At 41.7% G+C, this 16,532-nt stretch overlaps 1 protein-coding gene across 1 annotated transcript; it reads left to right on the forward strand.

The window, feature by feature from the left end:
- Positions 1-842: 842 nt before the first annotated feature.
- Positions 843-16,077, forward strand: LOC107039617 (runt-related transcription factor 1). The gene is made up of 7 exons (XM_015259333.1): positions 843-974; positions 1,550-2,076; positions 2,167-2,397; positions 6,121-6,246; positions 11,685-11,864; positions 14,727-15,017; positions 15,093-16,077. The coding sequence occupies exons 2-7, from the start codon at positions 1,770-1,772 to the stop codon at positions 15,428-15,430; spliced, it is 1,473 nt and encodes a 490-aa protein (XP_015114819.1). The 5' UTR covers positions 843-974; positions 1,550-1,769; the 3' UTR covers positions 15,431-16,077.
- Positions 16,078-16,532: the final 455 nt, after the last annotated feature.

Raw genomic sequence — 16,532 nt, forward strand, 5'->3', positions numbered from 1 at the left:
GTTGAAGTGAGGTGGTAAAAGATAGAAAGCCCAGAGCGAGAGGAAAGAACGTTGAATGAAGAGAGATGGAATCGGGTGGCTGATGCCGAAAGGGTGGTGGAAAGCAGCGTGCGGTTCTGTGGTGGTGGTGGGGTTGAGACAGGACGATGTTGGAGGAGGATGGAAGAGATGGGTATAGGTTAAGAGGGGGATGCTGCGTGTGTTGGCATGGACCAGTGCGTCAACGGCTGTTGCCTCATACGTACCGCCCCAAAATTATAGTTAGTGGCCCATCGGGCACTCTTACGATACAACCGGCTACTAGAAGACGACTTGCATAAGCGATTATCATCTTTTCATCCTTGAGATGGTCTTTCATCTGGTGTTTAATCGTTCTGATGAGTCCGCTGCATGGATTTAAAATGGAACTTGTTGTGTGTTGTGATCAGGACAGGTATCAGAAGAATTAGTTGAGTGTTAGAGTGTGGTCAAGTGCCAATGAACGACAGGAGACGTGATATGGAAATACAAACGTTCTTGCAGATTTAAACTAAAGTTCGTCGGACTGTAGGAATTATAGTAAACGAGTCCGCAAGTGAATGATTGTTGACAAAAAAAGTGACTGACAGTTCGTTCGACCGGGAATTAAGACTTCAGGGTAAATTTCTGGGACTTGATATTCACACGAATGTAGATCCAATCATTGGAAGATATTCAGATTGTGATGAATGCTGAAAGGGCTGTTGAGAAGCTGTGATCGTTCGTAAGGAATATCGCCAAGTTGAGAATATCTGAAAGACGAGAAAGAGATTTGAATGCGAAGTTAAGCAGTGAGAGTCTCAACCGTCGCAACAGTGGAGAAAGATTTCACAAATGTTACAGCGAAAAAATTTGGACTTATCTGCGTCAAGCGTCTCAACATCATCAATCTGACCATCATCACCAGCATCATCACCCCCAGAAGTCTCCTCAATGATGCAAATTGTGCTTAAGATGTAAGTCTTAAACCACCATAAAAATCCAGACACAAAACAAACGCCTTTTGCTAAGCTTTCCGCAACAAAGTGTTCATACCGAAAAGCTCAACCACGTGCCACTTTGACACGCGGTATTCCGTGCGTAGACCGTGTGGGGGTTTGGATCGTACACCCCCACGTTCTTTTCCCCTATTTTTTTCCACTCCCACCACGGCAGCATCACTCCAACCCTCTCACTCACCCTCATGCATTCAATATCGTTCGCTCCTTCCCCCCTATTCCATTCTGCCAACACATCACCAGCCTTCAACCGCTCGCGTGGTACTTTTTTCCCCTATTTCCACCGTACTCACTTGCTTTTTATTCGCCGCTGAGCTTTCATTCGCTTTATTCCAACGGCCGCGTGTCACGAGCCAGATGACGTATGCTAAAATTAGTGAATGAATGTTGACGTCACGCGACGAGTGCCAGTCCGGCAATTCAGTGTTCTTAGCTGTTCGAGACAGGCCTGTTTTTTCATTCGAGCCGAAAGATGCGATTATCAATGACAGCTGTCATTGTCGTCAATAACACGGAGACATTTTCATTTGCAGTTCGCTAAGCAACTGCTAATAATGTCAATCCCAATGAAGATGAAAGTTCTGGACGTCCGTAACAAGATCACCAATAAATTACTCCCGTAGATTGAGATCGCTTACATTTGAATCAAGTGGTGCAAGAATAGGATCAATCAGCCGTCGGAAGAGCGTTAAATGATGATTACAATGAACTTGAGACTCCGTGAGCCCCTCTAACCAGATGCCCTGATTGCCTATGGATATATTCGGCCGTTGTAATGGGCCTGGTGGTAGTGCTGGAGCAATAACAGGAAATAGTGGTACTGCTCGAGCGGTTACGGCCGCCGATTCAGCAACTGGAAGTGGAAGCGAAACGATCGAGGGTAACGGAACAGGTGGCAGAATGCAATTGACTGGAGCATCAGCTCCTGGGACAGCGGCCTCACCCGAGTCCGGGGTCTCACCGCTCGCTGATGCTTACACCAAGATGACAACCGACATCTTGACGGAGAGAACACTCGGTGATTTCGTCAGTGAGCATCCTGGCGAGCTTGTTAAGACAGGTAATGGCGCTAGGTTTCAGCTGAGAACAATGCCAGACCGTTGGCCTGAGGACAAAAACCATTTGACAAATGATTTTCTCTGCCCCTCAGGATCACCGCACTTAGTCTGCACTGTACTACCCGCTCATTGGAGATCCAACAAGACCCTTCCGGTGGCATTCAAAGTGGTAGCTCTGGGGGAAGTTGGTGACGGCACATTAGTGACTGTCAGAGCGGGTAATGACGAGAATTGCTGCGCTGAGCTCAGAAATTCTACAGCGCTAATGAAGAATCAAGTGGCAAAGTTCAATGATCTGAGGTTCGTCGGAAGGAGCGGCAGAGGTGAGTGCAAATATTCATTCAAGAATTCATACTAGAGTGTACCAAGACAAAGACAACCCCCCCAGACGACGAAAACTTTCATTCATAAAATTCAGGGAAAGTTCTGGTCGTTGAGTTGACAGTACGTCCGCCCTCGAGGAGGAGGTGAGAAGCGTAAAAGGAAGTGCGAGGGTGGAAAGTAGGGTATAAGAGGGTGTGAACGAAGAAATATCTTGTAGTAAGGGTAGGTCATGGATGTCTCAAGGCGGACCCTTATTTTTCCTCACCACGGAGTCTCCCTCCGCAAACCGAAAACTGTGGAAAAGTCGTCTCGGAGAGGATTCCAAGGAAGGTATTCTCGGTAGACGGAGATGTCTTTTGATGGTGTGAGGGGTCTCCTCAGGAGGGGTTGAGTAATGGCTTTTATTTGTCCGCACCACCACCGACTTCTCACAAACGTATCCTCTTTCATTCTATCTATTATCCTTCAGTCCCTTCTCTACGCAGCTTTGCCAAGGGGTTTTGCTTCAACTTGCCAGGCAACAAGCACAGACAGAACGATATTAATTGAGGTTTCAGGATTTTAATTAACATTATTAGATCAGTTATGCCTTTCAAGTTGGTGCAGGGTACACTCAACAAAGCCAAAACAGCATTATCACCCGAGTAGATGATCATCATCATTGTAGTCTGAACCAAATGAAATATCAAATCTCCAAGGAGTAGCTGATAATTTAACGTTCGGAATTCTAAGGAGGTTGAGGGGCATTAGTGATTCTGTAAGGACTCGGAGAATAATCATGACTCCCAGACTCTATAGAGACATCTTCTCTAAACTACATCCTTCATCCAAGCTTATGTTAATTCCACGACCGTTCACGAAAACAATTGAAGAGCTAATCTCAGACAAATGACTGACGCGCTAGTGAATCTCCTACTTCCACTACTGCCACTTGCTACCCCATCTATTTCTCCACTCTCTTGAAAATTCACCTAGCGTTTCAACGTTTTCTCGATCCCCTTTCATCCCCCAATTGAGGTGAAACGAAACAGAAACAAAAACAGAAGAAAATGGCTCCCCTCCATTTGGATTTTGGGTTGAAGCATATGTGGAAGTTTAGAGTGGATAATAACTTTGGGATATTGATAATAAGCTGACAAGCACGTACCTCGAGATTTGCACGATAATTCCTCCTCAATCATGATGCCAGATCTAGCCCGGAGGGATTTCTCGTTTCAGGACCCCTCTCTAAGCCCTTTAACGAAGCAGATCATTTCATCTATCCCCACATGTCGCCTTGTGGATTCTCTTCATTGCGTCAATCTGCTTCGCATCACGAATGCCATGATAATCTGGCTGAATAAACACGTTCCGCGAATGAGTCGGGATGTTGTAAAAAGGTGGATGGAGAAGGTTAGGGCGAGATGAGGGGAAAACATCAAGTAGATGAAGAGAAGTTTAACCTGAAGTCTGTCTGGTATATCGGCGAGTGTCAAGGGTGGCCACAGGGCGGTTCGCCACGCGAGTTTCTCGTTCCCGGTGATAACTTACCCTTAGATGTACCAGAGACGAGTCACGCTACACCAATAAGTCTGATTCCGTCGGGCTTTCTCACTCGCACATTTTTTTTCCCTCTGTCTTCCAACTCACGTCACTTCACCTATCCATTACCGCTGCTCCTACACTTCCAGCTGAACTTCAGTGTGTTGGAAAATCAGTCTGGGTGGGAATACAAGGTACGCAACATGTCAGGGGGTATCACCCTCGGTGCCAGTCACTAAAACCATTAGAAGCCTACCCCCTCTAATGTTTTACACTGCCCTTTCCAGACTAGACGTTTTTAAACACCTACTGTATACGATTGGTTCTCGCTCAACCCACACTCGTTTGCCTTTCGTTTCTCTCCAGCTGGTCTGTTAATTTCTTTCTAATTTTTTTTCTCTGTTGTAACTTCCTTTCCCGGGGTGCCTGACATGCGGCGATTTCGCTGCTCGACTCGAAGGCTGGAATTGTGGATTGAAACTGGGTTTTATGGAGTCAGAGGGTTCTATGGAGGCGGAATGAGTTCATTTGCAAAGGCAAAAATGAAATGTGAAAATTTCGGGGATAAATTGGAGAATTTTTCCAACAAATGAATACTTTGGAAGCACTAAATTTGCATTTTTTGGGAACTTTCAGAAACAGTTTAGTCCGCTCTGACATAGCTATTGCGTGGTTTGAATTCTGCATGGGTAAAATATAATCAGTGATAGTTGCAACATGTGAGCAAAAGTTGAAACTTTCAGTTCGAGCCATTTCCGAGTTATAATCGTATTACATGGCAGATGCACGGGCCACCCCCACAATGCATTCAAGCTTTTGAAATTAATTTTTGACTTCGAGGGAGAAAGAAATTTGTTCATGCGAGGGGCTACTCACTCCCTGATTGAGCGATACTATGACTTCGAAATGAAGTCGACTCCACGTGATTTCGGGGTTGATTTCAGTGATTTCGGGAAGAAATGAAATCGATGACTTTAAGTGGATCGCGACATGATTTCATGATTCCAATTGACTTTGAATGATTTCATAAATTAAAAATCAGTGATTTCAGGGGCGAAGAAGTCATTGACATCACAATTCAATAAAGTTCAATAAATGAGAGGAAGTGAAATATTTTTTAACCTCATCAAAATGCTCTCATGGAGCTTCGAGTTACCGATTTTTTCGAACACTGATATTTTTTAATTATCACGGACATGAGTTTCGATTGATTTTGTAGATTTCAGTAGCGGAGTGGTAAAAGGAGATAAGTCAATTTTGACGATTGACCAGTTTTCAATCAATATCTCGGAATCTATGGGAGAAGGCCAAATTTTTGTTATAAACTTTTTTGTGGAGCCGATTGAGTGCTATAACAAATGTACTCACGAAAATTTCGCTATCTCTCTTAGATTCCGAGATATTGATTGAAAACTGGTCAATAGTCAAAATTGACTTATCTCCTTTTACCACTTCGCTACTGATTTCAAATGACTTTGCAATGATTTCAAGACTTCAGCGTGATTTCAGATTGGTTTCATCACAGAGTGGCCCCTCGGGCTCACGCCATATTCTGATTTTTGGAATAATCTTTTTTGTTTCACTAATGAAAGACGTCTGTCTGCAGTCTTCAATACAAATGATTTAATTCGTTCAGGTTAACAGATATCCCCCCCCCCCTCCTCCTCGACCAGAAAAATTGTTTCGTTTTCACGCTCGTTGATTGCAGTAGCGTGAGGAAAAAACAGTGAATGCGGACGCGTTTTTTTTTTTAAGTGGAGAACGGACAAAATTGCGGTTCCCCTCCATGGCGTGTATTTTGGTATCGCTTCATTCTACACCCTGATTCACTAGAATTCCCCTTTCCCCCTCTCATTGGTTCGTCAATCCATTGACCCAGGAGTTAAGCGAACGAAGAGTTTTTTTTTGCATAAATATTTCGTTTCTGTCCACCCATATTCAAGCATCACAACCATACGTGTTTCCATAGGTGTATGCTGTGTCCACTCGATACATTACTGCAACTTAATTCAGTTATCTGGGAGTTTGAGCAGATAACATGGTTTGTAAACTTCCCCCAACAATGCATATTTACCCAGAAAAGGTTTAATGGAAGTACTGGTTCTATTTTCAATTTTAAACCTCGTTTAATATGTGAAAAAAAAACAATCGGTAATTCAATTATGATGTGTTTGTTATTCATCGTGGGCTTTTGTCAACAGGAAAGAGCTTCACACTGACGATAACCGTTTCGACGTCTCCCCCTCAAGTGGCAACGTATACTAAGGCCATCAAAGTTACTGTGGATGGGCCACGGGAGCCGAGATCCAAGACCAGTGAGTATCACTGTAAGCATTATTATCATTACTACTTGTCAACGTTTATTTGTAAGTTAGTGGGGTGAAGTTATTGAGAGGGTACATTATCATAACTATTTCGAGGAGTGTGACTGCAGTGTTAGAAATTTTGGTCTGAGTTTTCCGTGTCAAATCCCGGAAATTTTGGTCGTGTTTAATTTCCACTGAAATTTCAGGATATCTTGTCATTGAAAAATCAAATATTCCCTTGAGTATCTGTTCGAATGATCTGAAAATCAATGAAATGCTCGATTTTTAAGTTCAGTTATTTCGGAAAAATTCTGAAAAATCTGGAAAATTCAGGGAAAATTTTAAAATTCACGATAAGTCGATTCAGTCCTGCTAATACCAAGTCGAATCCCTCGAAAGTCTCACAAATCGCGTCGGAAATAATTGAATACAGATAAAGTTGTGCGCAGACAATTCGCGAAAAACCTCCATCATCGTCATTTAGATATTGAATATCCAAAGTTCCTGAATTCTGTAATGACAATGTTAAACTTTTGAAAGATCTCATGTGGTACACCCACCTTCCCAAACTGTCCAAGTTTCTGTGCGCTGAATTGCCCTTATTTATAACTTCAGTACGGTAGGTCGTTGAAAGGTGGTAGTTGAGAGCATAACGCTGATAAAGGATTGCGGGTGCACGAGCACCCACCTTGGATATGGCACGTTGTTAGCGACCGCCTTACCAAACTTAGCCAGCCTTTACCGCCCACACTCTATTCCTCCAGTCTCGTATGTCTCATGGACCTTTTGGGACATACAATTACCCCCAAGGAGTTGGTTATTCTCGCCTAGCGGTTGTCGTCGGTAGTTGCCACTGTGCAAGACCTTAGAGGGGGGGTTAACGCGCTGTCTAGTTTGTACGAAACTTAGTACCCTTGAATTATCACCAGTACTTCGAAGGCCTCTTCGCTCATGTATTATGTGGAACCTGCAATAAAGTCTATATATGGAATCATGAACCCATGATTGAACATGAAAGCCTTTAGAAGCGATGATGTATCCTGAGTAGACTAGACTCATCGGGATATGCTGAGAGATGCGTCTAAAAATAGTTTAATATGCTACGCGTGTTCTATATTCTTCTCTCGCGATGAATATCCGCCGTTGAACATCAGTTGGTGGTGACTGCCGACCACCCACGATCTAGGAGAACATCACCAACAAAGTGACGAACGCTGTCTTGACTTCGAATTGTCTCAGGCATTTAAGACAAGACCTATTCAACCTCAAAATAGTTCCTTTGATGGTGGCGATGTTGCAGGCCTTCATCATAAACAGAAAGCTGTAGTAGCTGTATACAATAAGTTGCTCCGGGTGGTCCCCCTTCTCAGCCTCCTCATCGTTATTGACGATCTGAATTTGTCAGATTGGGTCCCGCTGGAATCCATCGAAATGGAGCCTCGAAGATCTGTTCGCTCCCCAGGAATAATACTGTTTCCATTTGACAAGGAAGTCCTGTAAACCTCTCCGGAGACTCTTGCGGGTGGTGCTTACGTGGACGCGGTTTGACACGAGGATAAATGAGTCTTGGCCCGAGGACTGTGCCTCCGAAGGCCAACCCCTCACCAGAGCGCGAAAGGGTTGTAATTAATTAAACAAGCAATTCATTACACATTCAACCCTCGGTCCTAGTGGCCATTTCCCCTTCGTCGTTCTTTCTCTATCCTGTAGAATCAGTCTCGCTCCTTGCACCGGGGAAAGCAACCGCCAGCCCGCGCAGTCCGAGGAAATTGATTGAGAAGCATTTCAACCCCCTTCGAAAACCCATGTACCCTGTACACTTGCGGATCCGATTAAGAACAGTTCTTTGGAGAAGTGCTTTCTATGCAGCTACAGCTGGATGAGAAATTTGGGATAAGATATATGGGACTATTGACAAGGACGGAGGAACAACAAGTTATCCAACACCAACACGCGACCCTGTCCGAGAAAATGAGGAATCTGTCGTTGACAGCTGGTCTAATTCCCTGGGGTATCTTCGCGCCGGGTTGTTAAGGGGTCCTCGATAAAATCGATAGACAACTTATGAAGTTAGCTTTTAGAGTCGCAACAACGGGGCTTTGTGAGTTGAGAAATCTTGGAGAAGCTCCCACAAGCCTCTTACAAATCACAATCACGTGGATCGATGTTTCGGCAGTGGGGTGAACTGAAACCGTGCTAATATTTGGATCCATATGTCACTCGTAGGATGAAGGATATCATGCATTGATGCATCTCAAACAGGGATAGGCATATTCATTAATCATTATTACCGTTTAATTGTGAAGTTGTCAATTTTTAACATCAAATTTTGAAATATTCTATTATAACTATATTCTATTACATAATATTATAATATATAATTCAGTAGCGAAGCGGTAAACCGGGTTAAGTCGATTTTTACTATTGGCTAGTTTTTGACGAATAGCTCGGAATCTAGAAGAGCGTTATAAAAAAAGTCATGAGAAAAATTTTGCTATCTCTCTTAGATTCCGAGATATTCAGCAAAAACTAGCTAATAGTCAAAATCGACTTAACTCGGTTTACCGCTTCACTACTGAATTATTAGTATTATTGTTATATAACAATAATCCGATAAAATTTTTAATCTCCGATTCTCAATTTCCGTCATTTATTCTATTCATTCTATCAAAAGACGAGGATGGAAATCCAATTGATGGGTATTCCTCCATTATTCGAATAAATATATCGATTTTAAAACTTTCCGGAGACATTGAAAAATGTTTTTTTTCAAGTTCTTCCCGCCCACGTTTTTTTGTGTTTTTTCATTTCTTCTCGTTAAAGTCAGATCATAAAAACCCATTTTTGATTGATCTTTAATATAATTCCTCTTCATTTAGTGTTCGAAATTAAATGAAATTAAATAAAATAAATTGATATTAATATTATAATAATAATATATATATATAATTGCTAACGAAAAATATATAATTTTTTTGTTTTTATATATATATAATTAGATATTGTATTATAATAATATATAATATTATAATATACAATATTCTATGATAACCAATAATTTAGGTAAAAAGATTGCCGATTATTTGGATAATCGAAAAATCAAGTACCTAAATTAAGAATTAGCTTAACTAAAAATTACATTTCAATATTATCAAATATTTTATTCACCATCAATTGCCAAATTTCCTCATTAAATTTTACAATATTTTAAATTTGTTAAATACAGTTAAACTTTGAACAATATGAGGAGATAATCTTTCTTCATATTGTCAAAATCCAATATTATTGGCCATCCCTGGTCTCAAACACATCTACTTCCGGATCAACGGAGGTTCTCCACCTCAATCCTCCCCGTCGTTAAACTGTATCTCGTTAGCCATCAGCCGACGTTTCTCGCGCCAGTATTCCGTACGTCGGGCCATTGTGTGTCTCTCCGTTGAAGCGTACCTATTCAGCAAACTAGCGGGAATTTTGGGGGAGGGCAGTTAGAATTAGGGCTTCGATTGGATTATCGAGGACGTCGGATGGTCCTAGTGGTTCCTCCACTCCCTCCCGCCCCCCAACTCCTCCAGTGTGCTCCTCACACTAGTTGAAATTTCTCCCTCGTCGAGTTGGTGCTATACCCAGGGCGGTGGGGTTTCAAAACCGGTCTCCAGTGCCTTCAACAGTTCTCGCTACTAGTCGCGTCAGAATCAAGCGAAATTCGGTAGAGGTATGGGTTGACTCCGGCCATCGTATTGTCTCTGTCTCACTTTGGGACAAAATCGACACGAGTGTAGAGTAGACTCAGTGGACACTAGTGTACCTCTGACTCTCACTGGGCGCCTGCTGGGACATCTTTAATTGGGTTGCCGACATCGGGGGCAAACGAAGCAGGGAAATAAAATGTATCGGCGATCTCCGGTCGCTCAATGGTTTTCTAACTCTCCCCTGAGGGGTACTCTACCGAGTGTCAATTAAAATTGTGTCCTGCTCCGAAGATTCCGAGGGTACAGCTGGATTACAATTGAATTCGGGAGCGAAGCGCTACAACGGTTCAAGTCGATTTTGACTACACTACAAAAACCAGGTGTCTGACAGCTATCTGAATTTAAGATGTCAGATGGTAACAGACGTCTGAATTTTCGAAAGTGTCTGAAAATCTGTCTGCAAATTTCAACCACCGTTTCTGTCTGAAAATAATGGCAGACATTTTTTGTCTGACACATTTCAGGTATTTATTTTCAGATATTTTCTGTGTCTGAAGTTCAGTTATTTATGAGCGATTCAAACATTTCACTATTAAGATATCTCACCTGATTCAGACGACAAAGTCCATTCAAACATTAATTTTTAAGATATTTCTCATGTCTGAAAAGTTGACTCATCGCACTGCAAAAACCAGGTGTCTGACAGTTATCTGAATTTAAGATGTCAGATGGTAACAGACGTCTGAATTTTCGAAAGTGTCTGAAAATCTGTCTGAAAATTTCAACCACCGTTTCTGTCTGAAAATAATGGCAGACATTTTTTGTCTGACACATTTCAGGTATTTATTTTCAGATATTTTCTGTGTCTGAAGTTCAGTTATTTATGAGCGATTCAAACATTTCACTATTAAGATATCTCACCTGATTCAGACGACAAAGTCCATTCAAACATTAATTTTTAGGATATTTCTCATGTCTGAAAAGTTGACTCATCGCACTGCAAAAACTAGGTGTCTGACAACCATCTGAATTTAAGATGGCAGATGGCAAAAAACGTCTGAATCTTTAAAAGTGTCTGAAAATCTAACTGTCTGAAAATTTCAAACACCGCTTGTGTCTGAAACTGATGTCTGTATCTTAATTTCAGACATCATGTTGTCTGAAATTGAAATACCTCCATTGATTCAGACACATTTTAATATCTCAACAGTGTCTACAAAATCGTCCCAAAAGTGTTTGAAAAGTGTCTGAAATTCAGACATTAGATTTCGCAGTGTATTCGTCGGTGTTCAATGAACATCTTGAAATCTACGGCAGACAGCAAAATTTTTGGTACAATAGTTATTGTTAACGAATGCATTTCGTTGGAGACGAGGGTCGATTCGGTCTCACAAAATGTTCATTCTTTAATAGTTACCAAATGCACATTTGAGGAGCCTTGCTCGACTTGATTTTCACTTTTCAAGTGAACTATTCGTTAACTATTAACGAATATTCATTTGGTCACATTCAACACTACCGTTCGTTAATAGTTAACGAATCTCGTTTGGAATAAATGAATCAGTCTATCTGTGCAAACAAGTTTGTTACAAAAATCTCGCTGTCTTCCTCAGATTTGAAGATATTTTTCGAAAACTCAGCTAGTCAGAAATTTTTAGAAACAAACGTTGATGTGTGGGCGTTGTATGTGATTATGCGAGTGTATTTGGAACCGACTTGAGTGGGTCCAGCGAACAGGCGCACGGTTGATGGCAGTGCTATCATTTCTAGGGCATCAGCAACAGTTCCACGCATTCGCTTTTGCGTCACAGCGGGGTACACCGTTCTTTGCATCACCTCTGGTCGATTCACTTCAACCACTACCGAATCCACTCCAACCACTGCCGAATCCACTACAACCGAGGGATCCACTGTCGTCATTCAGACACGCGATGCCAGGAAACTGTCAGAGTGAGTAGACCAAAACATCTTACGTAATGCTTCAAATTATGAGAATAGAGACTGATCAATTGTGATACTTTCACCCAAAAGTAATGAGTCAAGTAGTTCTCGACTTGATTATTATTTTAATAGATTCAAGTAGTGTTTCAATCAATCCGGATATTGGGCTGGTTGTGAGAGAAAAAGGGACTTATTTGAGAAAGAAAAATGTCAAGTCGAAGTGATGCTTGATTCGTCCAGACGTCGACAAAATTTCACATCAACTATAATTATTTGATGTTTTATTTAATGACCGCAAAGCCAATCACTCCTTCATTCACTGAATTTACGACGAACAATAACACTATATATTTTCATAAAATGACTCAATTCTCGACTTGATTCAATCCTACTCGTATCAAGTGCACGAAGAGAAATATTCAGTAGAAATTACGGAACAATTCACGTAATCCGCAATGAGGAATCGTTTTTCGGCAATTTTTATAGGAATGGAAGAGAAGAAATCCGAAACGTTCAGTGAATTCTCAGGTTCATCACCGAATGAAGTACGAAATTATCAGGTAATTTTTCCCGAAGAAGTAAAATCTTACAGAAACTTGCCGACTTATTGTGCCTCGAAAACCAAAAATTCTTGAACGTTCAACAATTTTTATGAAGCTGGTGAGTTATTTCTACGTTCCATTCCGTAAAATTTCTCAATCGTTGAGGAAAAATTACGGAATGACTTGTCCCCACAGCGGTGAGTCATCAGACGGGTGGTTAATTTTTACGGAACAAATCGTAGAATTTACGTGGCGATTCGTACAATTTTAGTTCCGGCTCACACTTTTCATTGAATTTTTCTTCGCTCGCGGATTACATTTCGAAACGTAATTTTTACGTTTTTTTATAAAATTCAATTTAATTTTAATTTTATTGTAAATTTATTGAATTTTTCTCTCCGTGTGGGATTTAGGAAGTGCTTAGTTTCTTCCGCGTAGAGAAAGCCTCTCATCAGAAAGCAAATTGTCTATCGATACTGAATCATAAAATTGATATAGATTTTTATTCCACGACCTGATATTAAACGGATACAAATGATATTGCATTAATCATCAAACTTGCGTTGTATTTCGATCTTCCTCTTTTTGTCGTATAAATCCTGAGCAACTCAGCTGAGCAACCCAGAGGCTTTTGGCCCTGGTTGTAACCGCAAGCCTGTTCAAAGCTAGATTAAATATTATATTAAAGGGCTTGCCAGACTACCCCTCCCCCCTTTACTCTGCATCTCTCTTTCCCTCTTTGGAGTCTCTCACGCGCTACCAAATTCGCACGCGAATTTCTGTGGGTTCGGCTCTCAGACCTACAATAAAAATAAATAAAAATACAGAAACAACTGCAGAATAAAAAAAGAGTTGAGTAAAAAAAAAGCATGAGCTTGCAATGAAAAAAATTCCAGAGTTGAGCCATACATAAACACGCTCGTTTCCCCACCACCGCGCGCCATCGTTTAATGAATTTCCTGAGATGGCTCCCGATGCCTCGCCCTGCACATACATAATTCCTCTTCCTCTGTACGAAAAAATTCTCCGATAGAAAGAGTGAACGGTGTGCGCAACGTGTGCAGGAATATTCCACTTATTAATATAATTTTTCCCTCTCGTCCGTGTTCCAGCACGGAACTATCTATTTTTTCATTGTTTATTTATTTGATTTTTTCATTACGTCCGTCAGACGTTGGACTTTTCCGTTGCTCCTCAATCTCTCGACTGATCTATTGGAATTACAACCGCCGGAGTGTTCCCTTTTAATTTATCCCCATCCCGATAAACTCTCCTCATCACTGAATAATATTGAAAATTTTTCTAAAACAATAAAAAGTTCTGATGTCGTAGAACAGGGAACTGGCATGAATTTTTTTCAATTTTCTAATCTCAAGTTTGGCACCTGAATAATTCATTTTCCATTCACAAACGTTTGAAATATTGCTCATTAAATAATAATTAATTAATGAATTGACGTCACACAAACGGTCGAGCGCTGGACCAATGACAGAATAGCCCGAGCCGTCCTAACCCAATCTTGAGTTGCGCCTCGGCCAATGGAGGACAACAACTCCCCACTCCCTTCTTTTTCGCCCAATAAAGCGTTACCCGACCGTCTTCGTGACGTCATGCCCGAAAAATTGGCCTCGAAAACGCCTGATGTTCCATAAATTATCACAAGACATCTAGGCAATATTTCTCCACGATTTCCGCCGTTCAGCTATCCACATGTCACGAGGAATGTGTGAATAGAGAAAGAAGCTCCATGCAAGCTCCCTATTGCCGAAGTCATCAGGGACAAGCCAATTCTCGCAATAATGCTGGACACATTCTGTAGCGAACAGAATAATTATACGAAATTAATGTATTGCAGATAGAGTGAATAGCGAAGCAGTAGCCTGGGTTACAGTATTTAGGGTTAGACTAGCCGGGACGGGCCAGTAGCGTTCATCGAGGCGAGCTCTGGTTATTTGAGTTGGCCGTAGCAATGCCGACGCGCGGGGACATCCAACCCTTTGATCTCGTAACTCCCCTACTCCGTTAAAACCCCTGCCCCCCAAACACCCCCGTCGTTTTCATTCCCTTCTTCCCTCACCCTCCAAAATGTCCAGTCAGTGCCCCCCTCCTCCCCCTGCCCCCAGCCGCCAGCCTTGTGACCTTCCTTTTACGCGCTGGAAAATCCATTCCCGGCCTGGGGCTACCCGCAAAAATAGGTTGTCAATATGAAGACCAAAAAGCAGAAGCGCAGATGATAGACACTCATCAAGATCACAAAGAGCTTTGAGTACCTGTCCACTTGTCGTATGTCAATGACACATTCAATATTATGATTTCTCTGTATGTCTAGACATGTCTCAGTTTGGATTGACAGCTGGCAACTCCTGGGGTTACGGCAGTACAGCGGGCTACGCTGGCTACTTGCCCGGTCCATTATCATCGTGCGCTGCTCAAGCGCCATTTCCACCACCGCCACCGCCACCGCCTCCACCACCACCGCCAACGTCTACCTTGGCGTCTTTCGCCAGTTCGACGGGAATGAATACGCCGACAGCGCCAGATTCCACGGCAGGAACTACTGTGGCGTCTGCCAACAGCAGTCGAGCACCGCAACAAGATGCTTTTTCAGCAGTCTCATCGTGTAAGCTATCATTACTTCGTCGATCATCAGCGAAATTACACAGTTTTCATGGTTCTTGACGACAATGATTTTCAGTGGTTCCAGACACTACAACTCCTGGCCAAACTGATCCCCTTGATCCACTGTCTTCACTAATGTCCGGCACAGCGAGTCAAAGATACCAAGAGTACGTATCACCAAGATCTCTGTCAACCGATTCCAACACAACTGACAGTCCAGTTCATGAGGAGGGTTTTGGTCAAAACTACAATTACTTTCCAACACCGGGTGTTCTACCAAGTATCCTCTACTCTCAGATCTACGGTAATCAGTTTCAGAATTCTGAGAGTCCCGAGCAAACGGCCGTCGCTGAGAGTTGCAGTGTTAGACAAGAGGAAGTTAGACCGGATAATAATGTATGGAGACCGTACTGAAAATTGGTAAAATAGTGTGAACATTGGTGCTTGTGAAATTACGGTGTTATTTAATTTGGGAGCATTCATTGACTCTCATCAATGTAAATTTCATAAACTTTGAGGTAACAAAGTCGATGAAAAACAACACTTGGGCATTAAACCTTGTAATACGTAGGGCGTGAGATGAATTTCAGCGCTTTAAAAGTTCAGAGGCGATCTTAGTGGTACCATTGATTTAATTGGTTGTGCCCCCCGGTCGTCAACGAAATCACTATTGAACAATAAACTCTGAGTATTTACTGATGAGACGAAGGAAGGCATGAACAGTGAGATTTAATCATGAGAGTGAGACTGAAGTATGTAAATAAAAAAAAAAGATTGTAAATATAGAATATCCGGGGAAGCAGATACCAAAAAACAGACAAAAGCAGAATGTTTCATTTTACGTTTTCATAGTATATTTGTGTTGTTGAATATTCGGGTCACGTGCAATATTTGATCATTGTCTTATTGATAGTTTTGTTCATTAATTTCATAGCCATAATTACCAATTTCGTGTAAAGCATATAAAAGCATGACAACTAGCTTCTGAATTCTACCGAAGTGGATGTCTTGAAAAAATTACCAAACAATTACACTGACGATTGAATGAATAATTTCGCATATACATATCTACCGACTATTGTTGTCGTAGTTTTTGATCGAGTCGAATAAAAAACTGTATTTGAAAAAACTGTGGTTTTCACTCGTCTCCCCATGATTCTCCTCTCAATTATACATGTCCCCTTGGATGCACAACGAATTTACTTAATTAGATGAGCGCGTCCATTCTTCCAACAGTACACATCTTTCCCTTGGTGCCACGCTCTCGGACATGTTTCAACCATTCTATCCTCCTTGGATGTAACACGAAATAACGGGCGTGAATCTCGACAAAGGATTCTCCAAGTACTGGCGTTCACTAGGGGGGAAAACAATCTGTGGGGGCCTTCATAGGAAGGATTCAGACCAGAGGTGTATGCAAATTTCAACAGAAAATTTAATTAAACGCGTGTGCCACTACTACTCTTACTCGTGTGCTTTCAATGGTGCAGTTTTTGAGAAGACATTCGCTATAAAT

Source organism: Diachasma alloeum, unplaced genomic scaffold (genome assembly GCF_001412515.2).
Source record: "Diachasma alloeum isolate Michigan unplaced genomic scaffold, Dall2.0 Dall_scaffold_00302, whole genome shotgun sequence".
Taxonomy (NCBI): domain Eukaryota; kingdom Metazoa; phylum Arthropoda; class Insecta; order Hymenoptera; family Braconidae; genus Diachasma; species Diachasma alloeum.